Consider the following 25,834-nt stretch of genomic DNA (forward strand, 5'->3'; position numbering starts at 1 on the left):
AATGAAGTTCTTCTTTAATGAGAACCACATACAAGGAACATTTTAATAAACTAGTTTCAGGGTTTAAAACAGCTACATTGTTGCAATAAATATTTCTGAAGTTTCAATCATGTCAATTCTTCCATTCAAGAATGGAAGCAGGCCATACTTTGCCCACCCAGTTTTAAACACTAAAAGTTGCCGCATACAACCCCTCGTCTGATTATGTCTTTGTCGGGATTGCGATGGGCAACAATTGTTGAGAGCGTTTCTCTTTCAACGGGAAACCGTGAGGATATTGTTCGCCACGCGCTGCGTGAAATCCCCGTCGATGTTCACAGATGGCTGCCCTTAATTTTCCCTTTCTCTCCAGCCTCACTCCCCCACTCGTCGCAAACTCTCTTGGTCTATAAAAAGATGTTTTGGGAGTGGCAATCCTTTGCCGCATCCCTGGTTGAGCTCTTCCTCTGTGACACCACCCTCACCCCTGCACCCCCCTCAACCCGTGACGAACATCCTCTTCACAGCCTTGCCTGGGTGTCGCCGGCCTTTTTGCTATTGACCCTTACACCTGCATGCCTATGCTTCACCTACTTCGTCTTTGTGTTTCTGTCCTACCTCCCTGCCTCCCTGTCTGTCGTTTCTCTTCCCCCCCCCACCCCTCCCCCCATTCCATCTGTGCGTCCCCCCCCCCCCCGCCACACTAGAGGGCCCTAGTCCAGTCAGTGAGAATAAGGTGGGGCCGCGCAGTGGCCAGGGAGCCGTGCCTCTGTGTGTTATCTGCTGGTACAGAGTACAGAGCCTCTCCTTTAGTGAAGCCCGCAGAAGTCTAGAGGTAAAAAAGCCAGGAGGACACCACAGGTCACTTTGGGTTCATTGGGAAGAGCATGAGGCACACCTGCACAACCGAAAGCAATATTTGCGCGACCTTTATTGAGCCCTAATTTTGGCTTCCGGGTGAAATTGCTGGAGTGAACAAAATACATTGTAACCATTACGGGTGGACTTAATTTGATTCTTTTGTCAACTTGTCTTGACATTCAATCTTTCAGTCAAATAAAGTGAACTTTTAGGGTGAATACATTTCCGGTTTGTGCTGAAATTTCACCCCAAAACCAGAGATCACAATGGCTAAAATCAGTTTCTCTTATTTTGCAATTTATACACAGTAAATTTCGTGGAGTACTTTTGACTCTATAAAGACGACCAGTATATTTGGTTCCAGTCTAAAGAGAGTCAAATTTGTGAGTAAAATATCCAGAGTCTATTTTACACACAAAAAACATTTAAGCATTGTTGACTTTAAAGTTTTGTATTTATTTTTAATCAGCTCATGCTTTGGATCACATTATGCAGGTGTCCCTAATGAAGTGACCGTTTAGTGGAAGCATGGCATTCCATCTACAGCAGTATTTCGGTGGAAGGGAGAGACATACACACAATTTTTTAAAAAAATGAAGAAATTAAATGAAACTGCTGCTTTATCTTCTCAAATTTAATCACACCAGTATTCAAAAAGTCAAATAATGATGCATTATCATATAATGAACTGACCTGTTAGTCTAAGCAAGTTAACAATAAAATATGGGAATCAAAGCAGATTTCCTCATCCCCAATTCCATTTGTGATGTTTCCTAGAACCAGCTATCGGGCAACCTATTGCGGAAGTTCAAGAACAGCAACGGCTGGCAGAAGCTGTGGGTGGTCTTCACCAACTTCAGCCTGTTTTTCTACAAGTCCCACCAGGTGATGACCTCATTCCCTCCATCCACTCCCTGCACTCCCCTTTTCATTTCTCAGCCAATGGTTTGATCCTCCTACTCCTAAAAGTCAAATGCTTTGTAGATTGTGTACCTCAGTTGCTGTCAACGTGTGAGCCAAAACATTTTCCATCAGACTTTTCTCGTTGACGTTAGCAAACTAGTAGGACGACACAAATAAGCAGTTGAACTTGTTGGTCATTTTCAAAACCACACCACGTAAGTGTCAAAGGCTTCAACCAAAAACGCAAATCCTGTTTTTCCTGATAAGGATGGCGGATTCTTTACCTTTGTGGTTCAGTGGCACCTCTTGAGGAAAAAAAAAAATGAGGTCGGCTTGTTGTAGTTCCAGTTAGCCACCTAAAAACGACTCCCTGTTTCTGAATCATTTTATATACTCTGGCTTTTTTTGTGATTGATTTCTCGAAAAGCAAGGCTAAATTCCACCTAGATTTTTTACAGAGGTAAAACTGTCCTTAAAATATGCCCTTTGTGCAGTACATTTACATTCAGATAAATATTACTTCAAATGAAGATTTTTCTTTACTTAAAATGGCAAATTTAAAAAGCCATTGAAACAGTCAGAACAATTTGAGCATCCACACTGCTAAAACTCCAAAAATAGAGAAAATGTACTTAAATGATTCTATTAATATGTATTTCACATATGCTAAATTAAAAAATATGTTTAGGTGTATCAAAGCAAACCATTTTTAATGATTAAATGCAAATGTATGGTCCTTAAAAGTGAAATACAACTGAACTGTTACCACTTTGTAGCTCCCTCTATTTTCCTTATGATATCCCTTTCGCTTTTTATTCTCATTCTTTCCAACGTTTAAGATACAGTATTTTGTCTCTAAAATGTATTTTATTTTATGATTATCGAGGAAAAGCACAAAGCAAAAAAAAGAAGTATTTCTGCTTCAATGGAATGTTTCTCTTCCTTTCAGGATGATTATCCACTGGCCAGCCTTCCCCTTCTGGGTTACTCTGTCACGATTCCCTCCGAGTCAGAGAACATCCACAAGGACTATGTCTTTAAACTCCATTTCAAGTCCCATATTTACTACTTCCGGTCGGAGAGCGAATACACCTTCGAAAGGTTAACCTACGATGTAATTTACGTGTAGCTGGATGTATCAGATGGCTCATGTTGGGGTTGTTTTTGTTGGCCTCAGGTGGATGGAGGTGATCCGCAGCGCAACAGCCCCCTCGTGTCGCTCTCGGCTGCAGAACAACAAGGATCACCACGCGCATTGAGTTGGACTCCGTTCAGTTTTCACACACGTGGGACATCCGTCCATGTGCCCGCGCACATGCTGGTGCTTTTTTACTGTTCTAAAATGGTGGCACGTCCGCTAGTTTCGACTGCATCAGAGACTGCGTTTCTTCTTTTGGCATTTTTATAGCTCAACTCCGAAACCTTTTGAAAGGATGCCATTTTATACCGTTTTGTAATAATCACACCCACTTCTATGCCTCGATTTGATTGTTTTTTTTTCCTCCCCTATTTTGTTTTTACAGTAGAAAAATGTCTGTATACTCTCTTCAATGGCCTTTTTTTGTCGTTCACTTTGCAGGAAACTTCGCTTGTGGTGCCAAACAATTATGTCACACTCCTTGTTTAATTTTTTTTTCTTTTTGTTTTATTTCAGAAGAATGTTACCTTTACGGTACGCTCCAAAATTCAAGTCCGTGTGTAAAACAGGCCACCCTTTAAAACTGAATGTTGTGCTACTGGCCTGGCTTGTTTCTTTATAAAACTGTGTGATCAAACTGTAAAAGGTTTTGTCTTCATTTAAACATTATGACAACCTGAAGCGTGATTCATCAAAAGCAAAAGAAACTGATTTTATGACAATTATTCCATTTCCTTATACTGCAAGTCAGTTTTGGTTTCATTTTTAATCAATAGTTTAACTGTACCAGAATGACAAAGTTATGTAACAGAAAGCTTTTAAAAAAACTGAGCAAAATAGAAACCTAAAAATTCCAATTGTGTCTGTTTCTCTTTTAACCAGATGGCTTCCCACCTGCAGTCATCAGCTCTTTCTTCGTGTTCAAATGACTGCAAATCAGTTTTATGGAGGTTCTGTTCAAACATGAAAAGCAAAAGCTCGATTAGGCTTTGGACCAAACCCAGCAGGGGAAAATCTCTCCTAAAGAAAAGCAATTATACATTCATATATAAATAGAGATTCTGATTCCACTTTTCATCTTGGTCAGAGTTGAGTCAGCTGCTTCTCGGTGCTTCCAACTGTGACCTGTAGGCGTCAGTATTAATCAAGACATTATGACAGCAGCCAGCCAAACGATACAGCGTTGTCTTCTAGTGGAGATCAGCGGTTCGGAAAATGAGTGGATCGATGGCATTAGCCGACCATCAAATCAGATTGCCGCTCACAAACCATGGGGACAATAGTTGCATGGTATCCTAGATTGCTCTAATATTGAGTGATGTAGTATGAAAGTGTCAATAAAAACGTCAATTGCTACTTACATAAATAATTTATTTACTTTCGAAAAATGTTTATTTTCCCGACTCGACTGAGCATGCTCAAATGTACTACGTTGGATAAATTTGAGTTTTAAAAAATTGATGTTCTAATTTTTGTTGCTAACCACCATGTTTAGCTCTAATGTTGAACTACCAATGTTTCCAGTAATAGTAATGGTTCAGTGTGACCCTTTGTAAGTTTAATCATGAATAAAAAAATAAAAATAAAATCAACCCACATTTTTAAACTTTAAAACGGTTGATGTCAAATTAGAAATTATTGAAATGTCTTATAGCATCCATGAGGTGATAATGCTCATTGAGCAGATCTTTTTTCAAAATGTAAATTGGGAATTTCTCCATTGTGAGACGAATAAAGGTTTTCTTATTCTAATATTCTTATGTAAAATGTACCACTGCACTGATTGAATGTCGGTCCCGGGTCCAGGAGGAGTTAGCAGTGGGCAGGCGGTGAAGCCGAGAACGGTACGCCAAAAAGGGGGCGGAGCTCACCTAAACTATGACGAGAATTGACGCCTCCTGTTTGGAACTCGACGGCCAATGACACCCTTGAAACGAGCACACTTTTTATGGCAACAATGATTCAAACGGACAAACTAGACACCTGAGTGCTAACGCGACAAAAAAAACCGTCCTGGACTGAAAAATGGGAATGATTGCGTCACAACATGATCCGGTTTGGAACTCGTGGTGCCCGTTGAAGGGGATGGCAGAGGCGGATTAGCAGACGGTTAATTCCCGTCACACTTGCTTCGGTGTCACTTGAGGATTTTTATTTTTTATTTTCTTTTTGCGAAGTCCAGCGATGTCCACTTTCGCTCAACCGGAGACCAGGAAGTTTACGCGGGGACTGGGGAAGCCCGGGACGGCTGCAGAGCTCCGGCAAAGTGTGTCCGAGGTGGTCAGGACCTCCGTGCTGGTGGTAAGGGAACACCTCAACTTCCTCCTCTATGTCTATCTTCACTTGCTTTGATCGCCATGTGTCTTTGAAAGATGTCACAAAGCCAAGAAGGAAAATGCAGTGCAAGCATCTGACCTCAAAGCAGCTGAGTCACATTATTGTAATGGGGTGGAGTGGGTGAGAGCATGAATTGATGTGTATGAATGAGGGCTTGTTGTAATATTGAGATTATGAATGAATGGAAATACAATTGGGCCTTTTAAAATGGCTTTTAAGGAGACTTAATACAATGCAATCTTTATTTATGAAACGCTTTCACAACAACTGCAGCTGTAACAAAGCGCTTTACAGAACAGGTAACATAAAATAAAATACAGGGACTGCAACACAACATAAAATGTCTTCAAATGTATTGGATTTACCTTTGAAAATTTAATTCTGGTTATCTCTCTGTCCCTATATACTATTTTGGTGTGAATTATACACAGATTGACTCGCGATATAATTTCTCTTCACTGAATATCATGTTTAGGAATTGAGTACCGGTAATTTAATTTTAACTGAAATGGATGGTGGAGGAGAAACTGCACAATTTATATTGACCAGTTTATTTGACTTTTTCATAGTTGCATTGATTTCTTATAAAAGATTGAGAATTATATATAAATATGTACATGTAAAATGACAAAACTCCCATCTTTTGTCTCCGCCTCATTATTTTCAAAGTTGGAAAAAAAATCTATTTATATTGACATCAACCAATGTGAAATTTCACCTGAAATACTTTTCAGTCTTATTGCCCAGTTCCAGTACATGTACATGAACTTGAGCGCTGACTTGTACATCAACATAGCAGTTGTGCTTCAAGAAGTGGAATCGGACTTCCATGTGTCCTATTGTGTGGTTTCCTCATGAAAATTAACAGCTTCCTCTCCAAATATTTTGATGTGGTTGAGCCAATCGGTTTCCACGGGGATGACCTGACATGACATGGCGGCTCCCCACAACGGAAAGCAAAAACTGCAGTGGGGTGCATCCAAGTATTCATTAACAGTGACTTTTGGAACATTTGTGGTACGAGTACCCATCGTTGCTGTCTGCAGTATCACTTTTCCGAGAGGGGAAAAAGGAGTTGACCCTTTTGTTGCGTCCAAGTGTGTTCGGTACGCCAGGCATTCTCGGAAGGAGTTGCTAGGTACCCGAAACGGACACCATCTTGTCATAGGAATCCTGAGTCAGTATCCCAGACGTCCAACCACACCTTGACATTATTTATTCATTGTCACTGTGGCGCATAGTGCTGAACAATTAATCAAATTCAAATCTACATTGCGATGTAGCAGAATGCAAGTTTCCAAGCGCAAAGGCTGCAATTAAGAAAAGAAAAAGTTGAAGCGATGAAGTCACAGATTTGTTTGCATTGTTGTTGTAACCTGAATGATGTCCCACGGACTTCGGTTGGCGCAACTTAACAACTCTAATTGAGGTCGATAGGTTGCCTTTGATATTAAGGGGGAGAGTTCATCGTTGTGAAATCAACTTGCTTGCTTCCATCGGCTGTTCCAGTACTTTGCTTTGTGTGGCTATCCGCAGTGATCCAGCTGCTCCATTGTTGATAAACATGATGTGTGGAAGTATGTAGAAGTGAATGTATGGCTGTGTTTGCCGAGCTTTCGCAGTGGGACAAGAATGCGAGCTCACACGCGACCGCTGTCCGCACAGCTCGTTATTAAGTCCTCTGTGAAACATGTAAATGCCACGCGAATAGAGGAACTATGTGAAGGGCATCGGAGGACTGTGGCTTTTTATTCCCACAATGATGCATCCTTTGAAAGATTTCACTTCCATTTTCAAACGGATGACACTTCTCCGTGGATCCTTGTCCAGTGCATTTTTGAGCTGAATAGTCCTGACACCAATTTGTAAGTTTGTTACCCTGGCTCACATTGGCTACAGCTTCTTTGTTGACTTGTTGGACACTTGTGACAAGCTTGAGCTCAAAACGGAGCCATTCTTCTCTGTATGTGCACACTTTAGGCCAGCTGAGCACCCTCATCGTGACACCATGCATCAACAGCTGCACGGTTTCAATATATTTGCCCAGCACTCGTGTTGGTCGCCTTAAATGGTCGCTTTTGTTTTGGTAACATTCCCGTGTCCACTTAAAAGCCAATATGAGGCATAATACCGTACAGTCTACCCTAGGGGTCAAATGACCCGATGATCAATGAATAGTATGTTTGTGCCCTTAATGATGGGAATAAAACTGATCGACTGCAGTTGGAAATTTTAAGTGACAGTATGCGGCTTATTGAACAGCTGGGTTACAGTTATGTAATTGTCATCAATAGTCTGCCCCCCAACTAGTGCTGCTATGAAAACAAACTCAGCCTTCCCTGCACTGCATGAGCATCACTCTTTGTTGGAGTGAGGCGATGGATGGCCAGAGCACACAACTCGTACCCTGAGCCCTCACTTCCTTTTTCTTTAACCCTATCATGCGCAAATAATGATAACTTGTAACCTGATCAACTGTCCACTGTAGTAACCGCTGGCCCTGAAAGGGTTCATGTGGGAAATGGAAGTTAGGGCATTTTTTCTTCTTCATAGAGCATATTCAATGTAAAGTAGCACTGTTGGGGAGTGGTCAACAGTTCCGAGGTTCTTCTCCAGTATTCGTGTGTGACGTTTGTATGTTCTCCCCGGGCCGGCTGGGTTTTCTCCGGGTACTCCGGTTTCCTCCCGCATTCCAAAAACATGCATGGTAGGCTGATTTAACACTCCAAATTGTCCCTAGGTGTGAGTGTGAGCCCGGATGGTTGTTTTTCTCTGTGTGCCCTGCGACTGGCTGGCAACCGGTTCAGGGTGTCCCCCAGCCTACTGCCCGAAGACAGCTGCGATAGGCTCCAGCAGCCCCCCCCCCCCCCCCGCGACCCTTGTGAGGATAAAGCGGATCGGAAAATGGGTGGATGAATGGATGGAACATTATGTCACTGTAACCATTGAAGATTCTTGAGCGCGTATGTATCATTGTCGGCGTCTACCATTCTCGACTGTACATGTCTGTCCGTGTCTGATCATTCGCACAGATCGAACTCGTGTTCTCACAAGTTGGCGAGCCAGGTATGTGAGTCACAGTATTTTTCCAAATGTACAGCCTTGAGTGTCTACAACCGAGATTGCGCAATTGCCGCAAGAGCGCAACTTGTCTGCAAATGTCTTCAGTGTTTGCGCTCACGGGTACGTTGCAGGACTGAGCATGTCCGAAGATTACCACACAGTCAATGTTGTTCAGCCTCAGCATCATTCCTGCCTCTCAATCTGTTCTAATGTATGGCCAGTTGTTCTCTGCATTTTGATGACTAAAAAGTTGCTTTTACTGCAGTAATGCCAAGTAGCAATCTCGAAGAATAAACCCACGGTGGACAGAGATGTGAGCATGATTTCCCTGCACGGGTCAATAATACATGAGGCTGCTCGCATGCCCCAATGCACATTCGTAGTCACACTTGACACCCGGTCCGGCAAAAAAAAAACTTCAATCCGCATCTACAATTAAACAATCAAACTACCCCAAAAACATTTAAGTTGACTGTGTCATTTCATTGCACTGTTTGATGTTTTTCAATAAAAGCGAATGACTTAATGTCGTGACGTCACTTGAGCAAACCCAGTGCAGTCCCTTTCGCTTTTCAGCTGCTCCACACGGCAACGAACCTTTCCAAATCAACAAACTGAGTGTTTACAGGCCAATGGCAGAATTACTAAGCAATGATGTATGACTTGTGGAGAGGGGAGGGTGGGGTGGGGGGGCTTCCAGGAAAGTGAGAAATGTAACACATGCTCTTCAAATGCATGATAAAAATGATTGGGTTTTCCTAAGGTTATTGCCAGTTGTCAGTGTAAATGTAAACCACATTTGCCGAATGGGAAATGCTGAGAAATCTGAGTCAAAAACAGTTTCTTCCATCCAGCCTTTTAGGCCAAATGCATAGACCGCGCCCATCCGCTTTGTTTTAACAAAAAAAACAATGTGTACTTTTTAAAGTTGCAATGGTCATTTGAGATAAAAGTATTTCGACGTACAAATTAAACTCGCATTTCAAGGCACCAATGTCGGTCTTTCTGAAGAACTCTGGTAATGTTGTAAAGTAGGCGTGTCAAACTAATTTTTGTCGCGGGCCACATTGTAGTTACGGTTTCCCTCGGAGGGCCGTTATGAATTTTGGGAAACCATATCAATGTTTAATCCCCTCCGCATATTACATACACAGTGCACAATAAATGGACGAATAACTAGTTTTAAAATTAGCAGTCAAGAATAATGACTGTTATTGTGGATTACATATGACATTTTGAAATTTTGGTTCAGACTTTAGCAAGCATCATGGAACTCGACATGCTTGATTTGCTTTCGCGGGCCACTTAAAATGATGTGGCGGACCAGATTTGGCCCCCGGGCCTTGACTTTGACACCAGTGTTTTTGTCAATACATTTTACTAGGTTGTTGTTTCTGCGTAAAGCTACCGTAAGATAGCCGAGCAAATCATGAGCCGCGCTTCAACGTGAACTACCCGTGTCATCTGAAAAATTGATTCCGCCTGCACGCTAGCTGAGATCAATGGACTCATGTCATGCTTGTCAGTTACATAATTGTCTAGTTTAGATTTGGATTACATGGAGGGACAGGGGGGCGGGGGGGTCGTAGATTAACATCACAGTCCAGTGCCATGGTGAGCCGATATCTTTCCGTCCTGTCTCCGCAGGAAGTGCTCGTGACTTTGTGTGCTCCATGTCGTGGTGGGAAAGCAGTGGCCTGGCCAAGTAGTCTTCAGATAGATAGTGCAGGTTTCCTCTTGTTTTATTCGAGGCTGGACTCATGATCTGTCAGAGAGCCGTTTTTGGAGTAAAGAGGTTCCCATCATAGGCCATTGGGTGTTTTCCTCTTGAGTGCTTTGCACCTGTCTGGAACTCTTCTGAGAATATATATATATTGCATAATCCACAACGACTTTAGCATCTGTAAATGTTCTACTTCTTGCAGCCGATGATGATGATGATGATGGTGCTTCTTATTTTAGAGCAGACGCAATACTGGGAGGAGGTTTGTTATGCTGGTGGATGGAATGCACTCTCTGCGGGCGCGAGCAGTTTGTTTAGTTTTAGCGCTTTCTCGTGCGCTCGGTTGGAAAATGAGCGGAAGGGCAGAGCAGCACCGTGGTCGCTCATTAGAAAGCCTTCGGCATCCCTTCGTATTAACGCTCCCCTCGGCGCGCTCGGTCAAGTGGAGCGGGTCCTGCAGTCGTTGCTTTAGAAGTCAAACGCCTGCTTATCCTCGGACAAGATGCCGAAACTCGACACAAGTTGATTCCAAAGTGCAGCAGTCGTAGCCGTTTCGATGTTCTCCGCTTGTGAAGAACAGGCAACAGCTGTAGACCATCCCGTAAATGTATCACTTCCTTGATTCATGTTACACCGTGGAGCCGTATCGCACACCCTGCCGCGCAGGATGGATCGCCCGCATATGACCATCAACACTAATCCGATTGCGGATGCTGCAATTCCGCTTTCCCCCCCCCCCCCTCCCCCCTTCACGATGAGGTTTGCTATTTTTGGGGTCAATGGGGGCACACACTGAAGAGCAACGCAGCATCTTGTAAGCATTGCCATCACTCGTCTTGCGTGCTAATTTTAGCAATTTGTTCAAACTGTCGAGTACATCACTTAAACATTCCTTCTTTATTATAACCTTGTTCTTCTGGGATCGCTGTTCAAAAGACTTAAATGCCAGGTTGCCGTTGACGCTCTCCCGCAGCAGCCTTGTCAACCCAATGAAGCCTTCAGCGATTTTTTTTTTTTTTGGCCTCAAGCTACTTCAAAGTATCAAATAAGTAGTGCCCTTCTCAACCCGCAGCATGCATCGTACATATATACTCCCCACGGCAGTTTTCTTGGCGTGTAACCAGCCAACAAGTGAGGTTATATGAGAACATATGTGTGGGGGTAGCTTTGCCTCGTATCACTAATTCATTAGTGTTTTCAGGGTCCGGCCTGTTAGCTGAGAGGTGAAACTGCTCAAGATCAGCATGACTAAATTGTTGCGCTTCATGAGATTAATCTCATTGGATTAAAAAAAAACCTGCGAAGGCCCTTAATATGTACAGGAAGCCTGTGCAGCTTATCCACACCCGACTGCAAAGAGAAGACTAATGGCTACCACATTTCCCTTGAAGTCCGTGTGTGTTTTCTTTTCTTCCAGAGAGGTGTATTTATTTACCCTCACAGCCCACTTGAATTGTCCATAAATTCTCTCTTAACCTCCACTACATCTCGTAGAATGCTTGTAATTGTGGGGAAAACTCCTGCTAGCCTGCTACCATGATGGATGGAGCAGATTAGAGGGGAGGATATATGCCAACGCACTTGCCCTTGCCTGTATCTCCACCCCCACCCCCCACTTTACAGACGACCATTTCACGACTATACGTCATATTACTTTGTTTTCAAATAAACATTTCCATTTTATGATGTACGGCGGCCCGGTGTTCCAGTGGTTAGCGCATCGACCTCACAGTGCGGAGGTAATGGAATTGAACGCGGAAGCTGGAATTGAACCCGGTGCCTCTGCGCCGTGAGGTCAACACGCTAACCACTGGGACCACCGGGCCGCCCTGGAAGTCAGTTGTGTATTTTTGATAGTTAATAAGGTGCTCATGTCACTTTTGTATGATTTACAAGCCTGATCGGCCATCATACGCATTACACAGAATAACTATTGCTGACGGTTTAATTAAAGTGGAGCAGAAAGTTGCACTCGGCATTTATTGTAGAGTCACAGTATGAGCAGAATGTCATACGGTAAAGTATCTTACTGCCTACCGATAGACTGCACCGGCCGCAAGGAAAACAAATGTTTTGTCGAGCGTGTTGTTGCAGGACTTGCCATTTTTCTCGGAATGCGTCACTGCAGGGCTTATTCCTGTGCAAGGAGCTCGTGCGGGGTGGATTTACTCATGTTGCTGGGATACAGTCCTCCAATGTGAAGCAATACGCTTGTTTTTTGTACAAAGCAAAGACCGCGTTGTTGTAAACGGTGATACGATTGTTCATGCCACCCAAAATACTGCCCAAACAATTCCTTGCTGCCTTTGCTCTTGTTCGATAATTCACCATGACTTTGGCTGTTTCCAGGAGGGTATAGTATTAGGCTAACAACCCATTCTCGGTGGGTAATCTGCTTTGAATGTCGTGTCCTCCTGTGGCCCCCTGCGGTCACCGACCCTTCACTCTCTCGCTGGACAAATACCAACAGCCGCCGCTGCAGAAGCGCTTACATGTAACACTCCCGACCGTGGAAAAAGAATTGTTGAAAGTTTAATTTGTTCTACCTTGCTGTGAATCGCCATGGGGGAACGACTTAACATTCCCCAATCCGGTCCGCTTGCCTGTTATCAGGCTGCCGAGAGATGAAAGTAAAAAGTTCAACTTGTTATCATTCATCGGGGATTTCCCACGAAAGAATATTTTGGAAACTCTTCTTCTGTGCTTATTTGAATTCACCAAAAGGGATCCTGAGCACGTGGCGAATAAACGCATTGGTTATCGGGAGTGGACTCGTCAGTTCGATGCCGCTCCTTTTTTTGATATGTGTTTTTTTTCCCATCGTGCACGCTGTGCGTTGAATGAAAGGTAATCCCCGCAAAACCCCCTGGGCTGCTGCTTTAGCTTTGTGCGCTGAGCAGTGATGCGACCTGCCAGAGGGGTTTGGTCTCTAAATGACTTCTCACCGGGCAGATGCATAGCTTGCATTCTTTCATCTGACACTGTGGTTGTTGAGGGAAGGAAAGGGAGGGGCGCAGACAGGGCTGACGGTTTCTCCTCCGAACTGTTACCTTACAGTCTCTGCAGACGCACGGCACAATTGAGGATAACTCTCCAACCCGGTGTGTCAGAAAAGTTCCAGGAGTGGTTGTATCCCCAAATGTGTTGCCAAGGCCGAAGACGGCAAGATAGTCGAAGTCCAAAGTGACTGTGATCGCGCTCTTCAAGGCGAGGAGCATCATTGGGAGTTCTTGCCGCATGGCCAAAAGATCAACTGACACATCATGAGACCCTGCGGCATTTGCTTTTTTTTTTCTGGCTCCGTGTGATTTTCTTTAAAATAAAAAACATGCTTTGAAAACAGCTTTAAAGGCAACAATGACATCAAGGCGGCCATTATGACAAAAGGTCCCGGGAGAATATTTTGTGTGATCACGGGACAAGTGGGCATCATGGTTGCATTATATCCTTAAAAAAAAAAAAAAAAAAAAGATGGAATGAGCGCTTCAAATACCCCAAAAATCCCTGGAACTTTTCAATAGCAGATGAGGTGAAAGGGTCACGCAAGCATTGTTGAAAAATAGTGAAGTTGTAGTGTTATACTTTAATAACCAGGCGGGGGGGGGGGGGGGTTCTATAGGCGATGATATCACATTAAAAAACCCCAAAACAAAAATTTGATTGTCCAATTTTCCAAATTTTTGCTGTGTTATACTCCAGTTATCTGTGTTTGTTTTTCTTTTCAAAGCTTGTGTATTCGACAGACACTGCTCCCTCGAAGGGTTTGCTTACATTTGCTTCTGATGTGTTCGTCAGGGATTTGTCTTTGGAGGACGGATGACATGATGTTGTTTTATGCAGGGCCAGCCACGTGCCTCCTCTTGATCGCACATGTTGGTGATGTGAAGTGGACAAAGTGATCCTGAACAGTGTCCCCGTTGCCTTTTGATTACGTGTTACGTTTTGAAGCGAAGATTAAAATAGCCTCCCGTGCTTGGTGGCAAACATAAACGTGTATCTTTGTTCACTATTCTGTTTCTCTTGCTTCACTTGAGGGTACTTTTACACAAGGCTCGTTTTTGTGTTAAAAATTTGGACATACTTATTAATTCTATCAGATATGAGTCTGAATCCATAAACGGGAAGAGCCCATTCCGTTAGCAGTTTTCCATTATGCCATATCACGTGTGACCCTTGATGCGGTATGCTTTGGATCATGAGCTATTACTTTTTTTAGATGATTTCTGGCACGTTGGAATCTGGCTTAATTGACGTAACAGACGTGAATGTGGTTTGTGCTGGGGGATTTTTTTCTCCCTAAAAAAACGTGCATAGTCTTTCTCGCCAACGTTTCATCGCCCACTACTGGCCTGGCATGCATATTACTGTTTTCAGCCTTATTGCAGGTCTCTGTGCAGAGGGACCCGGCTGCTGTTGTTCATATGTGAATGTTTTAGAAAAAAAAATAATATATATATATACACAACACACACACATAATTTTTTATAATTTTTTTTTAACTCAGTGATTGTGGTGAAACTACAAATTCGGTTGTATTTTTTTCCCCCCTCCAATGAATAACAAGGTCCTGTCGGACTATCCCTAATTGGATGATGTGATTCAGAATCACCAATGCTGAAAATGCTTTATTTCCATTCAAGGTCACTTGAGAGCGACAAAAATGTCAAATCCATTAGAGTTGCCATAGCAGCCATACTGCTCACTGGGAAATTAGTGCGATCCGCGACGCACGCTCACAACATGCTGACAGCTGAGGCCGGATCAGCTGCACGTTGCTGGTGATGGTTTTTGTGTACGCGTGACACTGCATGAGTGACTGACTAGGCTATGCGCATATCAAATGGCGTGTGTTGAATTTGAATTCTTGCCTTGTTTAAATACACTTAATAACGCTGTCACCTTCACGGCTGTTTGTGACATCCTGGAGAGTTTGGTGGCGCAGTTGCGCAGCAAAATCTCTTGCCAACTTCCATATGCAGGTGTGCGGACGTTCCCTCGTCTCCTCCTCCTGCATCCTCCGTTTCCCCTGATTGTCAGCGGCGCTCGCAGTTGCGGGCTCAAAAGGATTTCCACTGATTACAAAGAGCCCAGATTAGCTAATCCCTAAAGTTTCCCCAACACCAACCTCCCTCATCATCCCAGTGACACTGAGTTCCAGTCTCAAACACACCGGGAAAACATGCCCGGTCGCCTGCAATTTACACACCGGATTCTCAATGAGGGAAACCTGCTCAAGCCGAGAAGATAGGTATCAAAATCCCATAATCATAAAAAATGAGTTGTTTAATTTAGTTTGATAAGGGGTCGTAATATGGTTATGTTGGGTTCACGGTTGCATAATCAACCCTGTTTATTGCGGCGAATGCGCGACAGACCCACAGCTGTACTGTAGAAGAGCAGAGGTGCATTTTGTCTGATTTATTAAATATTTCTGTCAATTCTGTGGCATCAAGGCTGCAGATGGGGCATCCGTCGGGAAGTTAAGCCTGAAGAACGTACCAGACGCACAGTTGTGATTGGTACGTGTATGTCAGTTTCACCTTCACCTTCACTTTCACACGATCGGATGTCACTTTATGGATTCTGCTCCGATCGTTATGGACATGATTTGCACCAACTGAACTGGACGAGAGCTGGGTGGCCCACTCTGAGGCGCTGCTAGAAAGATTTCTTCATTGACCAACCGGGCCTGGTTCTGAGGGGGACCCACCTCTCCGAAGGCGTCTCCCTGCAGCATTTTCATCTTGTTAAATGGACTTTTATATCATTTCAGCTAACATTGTGTCGTACAATATTATGTTCATGTTGGCCACTCGGCATCCATTGCAGCCTGGTCATCCCGAAAGGTGGATTCTTCCATCCGCGGCACATTTTTCCCTAGTTAGTTTTTTTTTTTTTTTATTCCTTGCCCTCCTGAGAGTTAAGGTCAGGGGATTTCGTTAATATTTGTCAACTGTGAAAGTGAAGCACTTTGAGACTGTTTGTGATGAAGTGCTATACAGTATAAATAAATGTGACTTGACTTCAGAAGTTATCGTGTCACATCTCAGCTTCCACGCTTCATGCCAAAGCTTGACCCTGATGGCAGTTGCTCTCTAAAATCCGACTGGCTATACATAGTCACCGCCACGACCGGATGGGTCCGTATGTATTTTTGTCTGCATGCTCGAAGAAACTCCCAACAATCACCATTTTTGTGACTATGGTCAAATTTTATCGTGCTTGCAGGTTCTTCTTACTTCCTGTATAGTCACATTGTCCTTGGTCAATTTATTCAGTTTTTAGTGTTGTGTCGTTTTACTGTGTGGATCTTTTGCATGATGTCGAGAACTCAGTGTTTCAATATTAACCTGCAGGTGGCAGTAAAAACATTCCATCACCGAGGTGTGACAAGCAGCCCCTTCTCCTTGCTGAAGCCCCTCCAGATTTTTTTTTTTACCTTTCCATCTATCACGGTTGACCCCATTTGTTTTATATACTATTTGAAATCCAAACTCTTTTGAAGCAGTGCAGTGTTACCCTGCCAGCATAAAGAAGTATGTAGTGTGACACAGACCAAAGTGCAGCTGGCACGGATAAGAGTGTGACCGCAGGCCCTCGGGGGGGGGGGGCCTTTGGCAATGTTTCAAACCACCTTTGCTGGTGATGACTCTGTTTGATTACTTTCATGTATTTGTGATGAAGTGACATTGCTTCAGAGACATCGCATCCAAAATGGCACTACGTTGGGTCCATTGTGTCATGTTTATTCTTAGCCTGGGTGGCTCAAGCCTAAAGCAGCGGAAGTAGTACCCCTCTGTTTGGTCACTTGGGATAAATAAACCATCCCAAAATAATCTTGTTAAGGGAAGAGGATGCTGTTGCTCTTGTGTTTGTTTTCCCACATAGGATAACCTGACATAGTGCGGTACTCTTGTTTCATCTCCACTTTTTGAAATTCCTGGTCTCCACCTAATAGTCGGCGTATGTGCACAGTTCAGAGGCTCATGGTCTTAATACTCAAACTCAACCCATTGACCAGAAGTTTCAAAATAGTGGAAAAACGGGCTTTGTTTTAACTTGGTTTACACACTCTCATCAGCAGGAAACAGCCGCTTCCCCTTTTTGAGGTCCTTCTATGGTCGTTTCTGGGAGCTCGCCTGTTTTATCTGCTTCGTGGCGGCGCATACACGGGCGATGTCCGCCAGATTGCGTGTGGACTCAAATATATGTCATCTTTGCACAGTCCCGTGGACCAGTTGTTGTATCCTGCACATCTTCAGTCATTTACTGATATAACCCTTCCAGTGACAGCGGTTACTACAGTGGACAGATTAACGTGATATCAGTTTTCAGGGTGCATGAAAGGATTCATGTAACTTTCAACCCCACGGTTGTCTTTCATCCAAAAAAATAATAATCTCATGCAATTATCATAGCCCTGCAATTTGCTGGCAATCGATTCAGGGTGTCCCCTGCCGACTGCCCGAAGACAGCTGGGATTGGCTCCAGCACCCCCCGCCCCCCCCCCCCCCCCCCGTGATAAAGCAGATTGGAAAATGGATGGATGGATGCAATTATCATACTACTGTTGGCAATAAATTGGGAAATTATGCAGACTTTATAACATAATGTTAAGTCCATGCCCAAATTGTGTTCAGCAGCCATAGAGCGAGTTGATACTCATGATGTCCCAGTAGGACAGGAAATGCCCCAGGCCATTCTGGACATCACGGGCGGAGGTGGCGGTGAAGGCCTAGAGGCTTGTACTGGATGCCGCCATGGTTGAGGCAGACCCGATGCTTGATTGACAGCACCTGCCGACTTCCTAGGAAACTCTGGGGGGCGGGGGCACAGCACGTAATTGCATTTCTGCTTTGAGGCACCAGCAGGGCTCCTTCCAGGAGGAGCTGGTCTGTGGTATTGTTGCTGGTGAGAATTCTCTTGGAGATGAGAACAATGTGCGGGTCTTCCTCTCTAACTTCCTTGACGTTTTCTTTGTCCTGGAGAGGCCCAAATAGAGAAACAGAGCGCAGCCAAGTACTTTAGAAAAGCGGAAATAGTGAAACTCGTTATGCCGACAATGCTGTAAGACAAAGCCCTCGACACACTACAAGTACTGCGACAACGTTGTTATTCCTCAGACTGTACATGGTCACCCCAATATATGTTCATTTATTTATAACAGATATATCAATCAGCCCTAATGACATTACAAAGCACTACAGCAGGTCGGCTTACACGTTCAGTCGTGAAAGTAGGTTTATGGCCACATAGAATGTAATGTCATGTTTATGTGCAGTGAGGAAGCACAGATGGTATATGATATGAGGGCGTGTTACTTCCGACCAAGAGACCACAGCCACGCTGACACTGTAGCAGTAATCTATGCCACCGCTGCTCTTATCTCCTCTGCAGCTGCTGCAGATTTAAGCAGAGCGACGCAGCGCGCGGACTGTCAGCTTCCACAATCGATAGAGGACACTACATCTCGACATTCACAGTATCAAGACCATGCGCCATTCCTTGCTTTATTTTATTTATTTATTTTTTCCGGTCAAGGTTTAGTAAACCTGACACGGTCACGCTGGAGAGGTCAAAGCAGTGCTTTATTCATGCGCTGCAGAGTTCGCCGTGGCTGAGGATTGTTCGGGGAAACGGAAATGGTTAGAAGAAGCTGCATGTGCAGCAAATGACTCAGCACTCCCCTGCGCAGCCGGGATAATTCACCACCGCTAGAGGATACTGTTTCAGAAATGGCTCCTTCCAAAACAAATAAGGCGACATTGATTGACTTCATGTCTGCTTAATAGCATGGAGTGCATTGGTGCCTTAAGATACAAGCGAGGCGACTTCAAGATTTATCCAGATATGAGCCATGGTTGGGCCCGTTGTGTGCTTTGGCAACTGAACGATTCTTCAGTGGCATTCTCGGTTGAAGTTTACTGTCAAAGTAAACATCAAACAAAGAAAAGTACACACCGTGTAGTTAAAAACAACCACATAAAGTAGCTTTGCCTAAAATCTGCTCCATCAATGCTAACAGATAACACCATTGACGAGCTGAATTATAGCATGAGTGTCATGGTCTTATAATTGAATACAACTTTATTGTCAAATAAGCCTTTTAAGCTAGTAAGGAAGCTTGAATACAAACGGAGCAACTTTCGGAAAAGTGCAAGATAAAAAATTGTTTCAAAGTCGCAACATGACAAGTGGCCACCATCAATGTGGAATGTTTTTAATAAATTATGGAATGAGCATTTCAGGTGCCTCTAAAACTTCCCCATAAGAAATGAATTCGCAAGTTTTTATGGCAAGTGTCGATATGCTAATTTTGACCATTTGAGATCTTGGAATTTTGACCTGTCCGGAAAAATTGGGGGATATTTTTACCTGAAACTTCCAGTCAGAGAAGAAGGTTTCCTCTGCAGAGCATGACACGAAAGAATCGAGGGGAACATTAAGAAATGATTCAGTTTTCCCGCTCTACATTAATTTGAAGATATATTACGCACATTTTTCTAAAGGGGATATCACACTACTAACCATTCCCTCAAAAAAAAAAAAAAAAATTCCCACACACAAAAAACCCCTCAATTTCTCCCAACGCTTCATCCGATTTTTAAAAAATTCTTATAGTCATGTATTGACATTGAAGTGGCATTTCCAATCAGACGTTGCAAATTGACAGATTGATCATTGTTGGGCAAATCCTCTGACCTTTCTATTTGCAGAGCATTCGCAGGGGTTATGTTGAATTAGCGAGAGGGACAGTTTGGGTACGAGTCTGAATTCTAATCATAAGCAACAGGGTCAAATAATTGTGAAAATCCAGTCATGAGAGGAAATGATTGGAAACCCAATACAACGGCATCCGTAACAGTCTTGTCAGTTTGCTATTGTGTATTTAGTGGCATGCTCTTTCTTGTACCGGAGGAATCTATCTCCTCCAGGCAGAAAATGCATCATCGCCACCTGTGACACTTCCAGCGATGTCTGCTCACAGCAATGAGTCATTAACTATTTAAATAGTCACTGACTCAGATCTGCCAGTCTTTTTAAAAACATTCGCACTCGTCACTGAAGTGTAGAAAGAAGTTAATAACAAACCACATTGCCTTAAAAAGGGACAAAAGGCCAGTGTGCAGGCCAAAGTCTTACGATTTTGAATATGAATTCACTTATTCTCCCGCGTATCTTTTTTTTTTCTCTCCCATTTTTCTTTTAACACCTTTTGGTCCCTGTTTTGCAATAATGTTGCAAAACAACTAGATAAAATAAATTCTTCAGCATTTGCCGAACGCAGCTCTTGCACAATATGCCTGCTGTCATGTACGAATGTGGGTCAGTTGTTTTGTCTAACTTGCGTATCATCGCGCACGTTTTGCTTGTATCTTGAATTGCATTAAGTCGTGTATTTCTACCTGGGAGGTTTTACTGGCGGGAGGGTTATGCACACAGTGAACCCCAGTTTATTTTGGGATACATCATCGGTGAATTTTCGTCCGCTAATGCTAACATGCAATATGAAACCCCATAGAAGACCTAATAGAAATTATAAATGATCAAACAGCTGCTAATTTAATACATATGTGGTGCAGTAAAGAATATATTTCATTCTTCCTGGCACACCTTTTTATTCTCACAGATCTGTGGGAACAATGACAGTTACTAGAGATTACTTGGGGACCTTCTCTGCCTCTTCTTATTCTCGTTCATTCTTTTTCTTTCTTTTTGTTATTCTCGTGTCTATTTCTTCTCATTCTTCCTCTTACTCATGTTGCAGCAGAAGCCGGTAAACACGCAGCAACAAAAAAAAAAAAAGATCACTTGAAAATGAATGATATAGCGGGGGCACGAAAGACAAACCACGGTGTGATGTGGGTTCAGTGTATTGCTCTTGTATTTGTTAGCATTCTTGTGCAACGAAGCAATTGGCTGAGGGTTCGGAATACATTCACAGGAGGGTGAGACGTGTGCGGCTACATTTCTTAGCACCCACTAAAACATAATCAATCTCCTTCGACTCTGCCAGGGAGCCTCTCGTTTTATTTCTTGAATCGGCTCGTGTGGAGGTTTCGGCGGCTTTGTGGCTTGTTTTCACCGTACAGTCAAATGTAGTTCAGTGTGCCAGGCTACTGAAATATTAACATCGCAGCAGCATGCAGGAAGGCATGTGAGCATTCAGGGTGTAACACTGGCGGGAAGGAGGAATCGCCTACTCCGGATGGTGCCCCCGCACGATTGTGTTTAACTCATTCACTCCCAAAGACGTTTTTAAACGTCTTTTCAGACTTGGTCCAGAATTGGCTGGCACTGAATGAGTTAATTCTTTTGAGGCGAAAAAGCAAAATACATACAGTATTTCAAGCAGTCGGTCTGTTGTTGACGCACGTGCGCTGTGCAGTGCCCGTTGAGCGGCTTTAAGGGGAAGCGCAGTTGGAACCGCCTGCCTCAGGAGTTAATTGGTGCGTACGCTGCGCGCCTCTGTGACACATTTTTAATAACTGAGAATGCCCTTTCTCGTTTGTGTGTTGCAGCGGCGGAACGTGGAGAAACGAAGGGAGGCGCAATCTTTCCTTGCTCTTTTTTTTCTCATGAGCCAGTGGGTGGGAACGGGTAAACGCTGCAAGGCCGCTTGGGTTGATCGCTGTTGGTATTTAAATGCGGCATTCATGCTTTGATGTTTGCACACCCGGTCTGCAATCACACTTACATCCCGTTTAACCAATTTGTTGCATTTATCTGAGTTGAAGGGAAATGGCAGAAATTCAGCCACACTCAGAATTTTTCAGAAAAAAAGATGTCCAAATTTTTGATTTAGTTTTCTTTTTGTATTTCAAGTGTTTTTCCCATTGTGTATGCAATGTATTAAAACAATAGCCCACAGAAAAACAAACCGTTTTTCAGATGCTCTTCCAGATTTCCCTTTTTACAGCAAATGTACTTCTCGCACTCTGATCTTCCGTCTCTCTGGCCCCGTTTCTCGAAGTCATTTTGATCAAAGGCTGCATTTGCAGATGAATTGTTCTCCAGCATTCCAAATGATCACATTTTGGTTGTTCTGCTTCTGATGTATCTGCACTCTTGGCAGACTGTCCAGCTTGAGATCAAGCGGCAGCTGATATCTGCCTGATGTCTTGAAATCCTCCCATTTCGCTGTTTGGACAACCAGATTGATGCTGAGGTTATTTCGTGTTCAGATCGGATGATGTTTTTTTTTGCTCCTTAGGGCTTGTGCATCATCCTACTTTTTAAAGCAGCTGACTGATGTATTCAGCATCACTTTGATGCGAAGTCACCCTGTTGGCCTTGGCAGCGCATATGAACTAGAAAAGCATTCAGCCATATTGGTGTTTGTCTGTTCACGGAAGCAAACTCTCCCTCTGGATAGAAGGCCACATTTACTGTAACCCATTTATTTCTTACTCATTCATGTAGCTGTAAAAAGGAGGCTTTGTTTATATATATAGTGTATATATAAAGTTATATTTAAGTTTGTTCCTTAAAAAGTCTAATCCACATGTTTACCTGTCGTTGTTTCATGAAATGTGAAATGTTCAAGCGATAAAGCCAAAAATACGGTGTCATGTGATTCATGACTTGCCGATTTATGTTCACACCGCATTTGCTTTGGGTGAACTTTGTGACGTTGTTGTTTGGGAAAAAACTAAATGGGACGAAAAGAGAGAAAATGAAATCACAATATTGAGAGGAAAAAGAGCAATGAGGCTTAGCCAGGGAACTTTCTTCATACGCAAGCAACTCAATGTGCTTCACATAGTTAAAGCACAACATTTAAAGAGCGACATTTAACAGCTAAGACAATGTATACTGGAAGAAGATCATTTTGGGAAAAAAATGATTAGAGAAATGCTCTGAAGAACCTCGGTCAGTGAAAATGCATGATACAAGTGCATCCCGAGTCACTGTGGTTTAAAAAAATAAATACTAGACTGTTGCGAATAAGCCTGACTTGATTCATAAACAAACAACTCTGCATGTTCACTGTAAGGTCAGCACTGAGGCTGCTGCAGAGCATGCCCAGTTTCATCCTTCATCCCTCCCATCTCTCGCCCTGCCGCTCTTCCTCCCCTCGCTCACTCGCTCGCTCGCTGCATCTCGCCTGCTGACTGGCTTATTCCAACCCGCACAGAGTGTAGCTGCTAACAAATATAGCCGGGCTCTGCTCTCTTCTGTGCGAGTGTGCATTCATTCTCCAGCCATCCTGCACTTCGGGCTCGCCGCTCTGGCTCTTTGCCGCCCGGACGCCGGCTCTCCTTCCCTGCGGGGTCAGCGGCGTTAGTTTGCAGGGTCAGATCATGGAGCGGGGAGGAACGGGGCAAAGGAGACAAAACTGGGTCACTCGCAGGCTCTCTTGACTGATGCCGGTTCGGACCCGGAGGAATGGGGTGCACCACCAGCACGGTCGTCTTTGATGGGTTGCGAACCGTCTTGGAGAGGAACTGCAGCGGCTACATCTGTAAAGGCGCCGCGGAGCCCATCGGGCCATCTGAGGTTGAGCGAGCGCTGAGTCGGAGGGAGTCTCGTATCTTTCCCACACCAAGAGTGCTTAAGGTGTGTACGCGTGTGGATCTGCTCAATAGTACATTGGAACATCTTCACATTTTGTTGGTTTATAGCAGTACTTGTCAAGTCGGAATTGAACATCCTTGCATTTTTGATTTAATTTGTTTTCTGTCAATCCCGTTCAATTTGAATGGTACCAGTTATTTTTTCGTTGAGTTTATCCCTTTGTACTTTTAAGTCGATAATAATGCCACATTGGGACTGACACTGTGAACGGGGGCATTAATGAATATTTAATGTCTTATTGTTGTGGTAGTAGTTTGCAGTGTGTGGGGTAGAATTGCATTGCGTGCTTCTGTTTGGAATATTTCGACAGTGAGGGCAATGAGGGAACCCAAAGATGTCTCTGTACGTGTTGCGATTCAACACTGCCAAACAATTACTTCAGTTTTCCTGATCTATTCATTTCTTTATTTTCGGGGTTATTGCTAAAATGTTACCCAGTCGCACATTCGGGCATCCAGCACTAGTTGCCCTGAATCCACTGTATAAGAAGAGTGCCTCGTTGTTGGCTGTGAGCGTGGGCATTCATGCAGAGAAAGATGGAAGAGCGAGAAGGTGGATGTGGGGGGTGGGGGAATAAAAATTCAAGTGACTTGACAGCCACTGTGTTGACCACAGTTTTGGGATGGTCTGGCATCTTTAGAGTGCCTCGTTATCTGCCGTGAGTGGGCGCACGTCATGAAGAAGGGGATGCAGAAAAATCAGACCTGAGCGCCTTTGTGTGGATCAAGTCTTTGTGCTGGCGTAGTAGCTTTAGAGCGCCTCATTGTTGCGGCATGAAAAAAAAATCCCTCGAAGCTTTAAGCTGGTATATAGTCACGTCTCAAACGTATTTATGCGTGGGCATAGATGCTAGACATAGTAGCATCCATTTCTCCACTTCATAATACTGGTATTTTATCGAGCGTATTTGAGAGCAATGACAAGAGCTTGAGTTCTCACGGTTTTGAAGATTTGTTTTGTGGAGAATGGAGACCCCCCCCCCCCCCCCCATCATCATTTAAATTGGGCAGCTTTGTTAACAAAACTCCTCTCTGAGGTGTGTCATATTTAGACGACACATTTATTTTCACTTCCTGGGGAGTTTAGAGGCACATTCTTTTCCGTATTCAAAGTCATAATGCCGTGGTCCATGTGTCTATGCAGAAACCATTTCTATTGCAATCCACAATTTTCACATTAGCCGAGTACATTCTTTTTCTCCTCTGTGGAATGACGGTCTCTTTCAGACAAAACTGCTAAATGAGGGCAGTACCGTATATTAATTGCGAAGAGCCATTTATTATTCATTTATTGTCAGAGAAATCCAGCCGATTCAGCTACGAGACAGCGTTAATAGGAGCGTATAAAATATAGGGCAGTTGGAGTGCTGGATCTTGCCTTTCCGCTAAGCGCTTCACGGGTTAAAGCCTCTGCGTGCTGGCATGGCGCTGAGGATGAGGAGGGGCCGGCAAGCGGCCGGGCACAGAGGTCTCTCTGTCTGCCGGAAATCAATCGCCATTCTTCATCTGTTCGGCCACGCGACTGCTACTCCGTACCAGCTTGTCTTGCCCTTCTGCTTGTTGTTGCGTGTATGAGAGTGTGTACAGTACGCTTCTCCTTTCCCCCGCCGGGATGGCTCATCAGCAGAGCGGGGGAATTAGGTCAAGGGCACTGTCGCCTCCCTTGGCTCGGGAAAGGTCTTATCATGTAGATGGGGCTTCAATTAATCCCCCCCGTCCCCGTCAGCAGTCTTGCAAATCGATAGTTAAATGTGAGCGCGCACCGATGCGCTTTCCTCATCGCATTATTCGCCATTGTGTCACACTCTCCAGTTGCCGCGGCCGTCAGTACCTTTGCCACTTTGAGCAATCCATTAGGCCGGATTATGAGATGATATAAACTGTTGAGTTTGCCGTTTTCATTCCCTCTGATTGCAGCGGGTCATCGTTGTGAAGGTGTAACAATAGTCGATGATGGTGAAATATCACTCGGACTGCAGCTGTCGAATATTTTTTGTATTGAGTCTTATTTTAGCGATTGAACTAATTCAATGAAAAATTGGCGTCGCATTATTAAGCAACAATGTCACGGATGTGAGAGGAAGGTATAATTTTTGTCCACTCAGGGTTGCCATCCTTACGTTCGACATGAGAAAATCTGTGAATTTGAGTGTCCATGGTTTTAAAAGGCTGGGGCCTGGTAATGATTCATTTCAAGTTGTCCAACTTGTGTGAATTTCAGATCAGTTCTCAACAGTCGATGTGTCAAAATCA

General features: G+C 43.8%; 2 protein-coding genes across 7 annotated transcripts in view; both read left to right on the forward strand.

The window, feature by feature from the left end:
- The window catches only part of LOC147198357 (FERM, ARHGEF and pleckstrin domain-containing protein 1), a 43,645-nt gene extending 40,119 nt beyond the window's left edge, over positions 1-3,526 (forward strand). The window contains exons 24-27 of one of the 3 annotated variants that reach the window (XM_086124029.1): positions 687-814; positions 1,618-1,725; positions 2,693-2,844; positions 2,921-3,526. In XM_086124029.1, the coding sequence (XP_085980155.1) occupies positions 687-814; positions 1,618-1,725; positions 2,693-2,844; positions 2,921-3,002 (470 nt within the window). In that variant the 3' untranslated portion in view covers positions 3,003-3,526. Of the gene's footprint in view, positions 1-686; positions 1,726-2,692; positions 2,845-2,920 lie in introns of those variants that run through there. The other 2 variants (XM_086124028.1, XR_015102296.1) reach the window with 2 other exon arrangements.
- A 1,262-nt stretch (positions 3,527-4,788) lies between these two features.
- The window catches only part of LOC147198358 (dedicator of cytokinesis protein 9), a 59,838-nt gene continuing 38,792 nt past the window's right edge, over positions 4,789-25,834 (forward strand). For 2 of the 4 annotated variants that reach the window (XM_086124026.1, XM_086124027.1), the window contains exon 1: positions 4,789-5,182. In XM_086124026.1, the coding sequence (XP_085980152.1) occupies positions 5,066-5,182 (117 nt within the window). In that variant the 5' untranslated portion in view covers positions 4,789-5,065. Of the gene's footprint in view, positions 5,183-23,157; positions 23,565-25,834 lie in introns of those variants that run through there. The other 2 variants (XM_086124024.1, XM_086124023.1) reach the window with 2 other exon arrangements.

This window comes from Hippocampus guttulatus, chromosome 11 (genome assembly GCF_054856545.1).
Source record: "Hippocampus guttulatus isolate MCC_2025c chromosome 11, RoL_Hgut_1.0, whole genome shotgun sequence".
Classification (NCBI taxonomy): Eukaryota; Metazoa; Chordata; class Actinopteri; order Syngnathiformes; family Syngnathidae; genus Hippocampus; species Hippocampus guttulatus.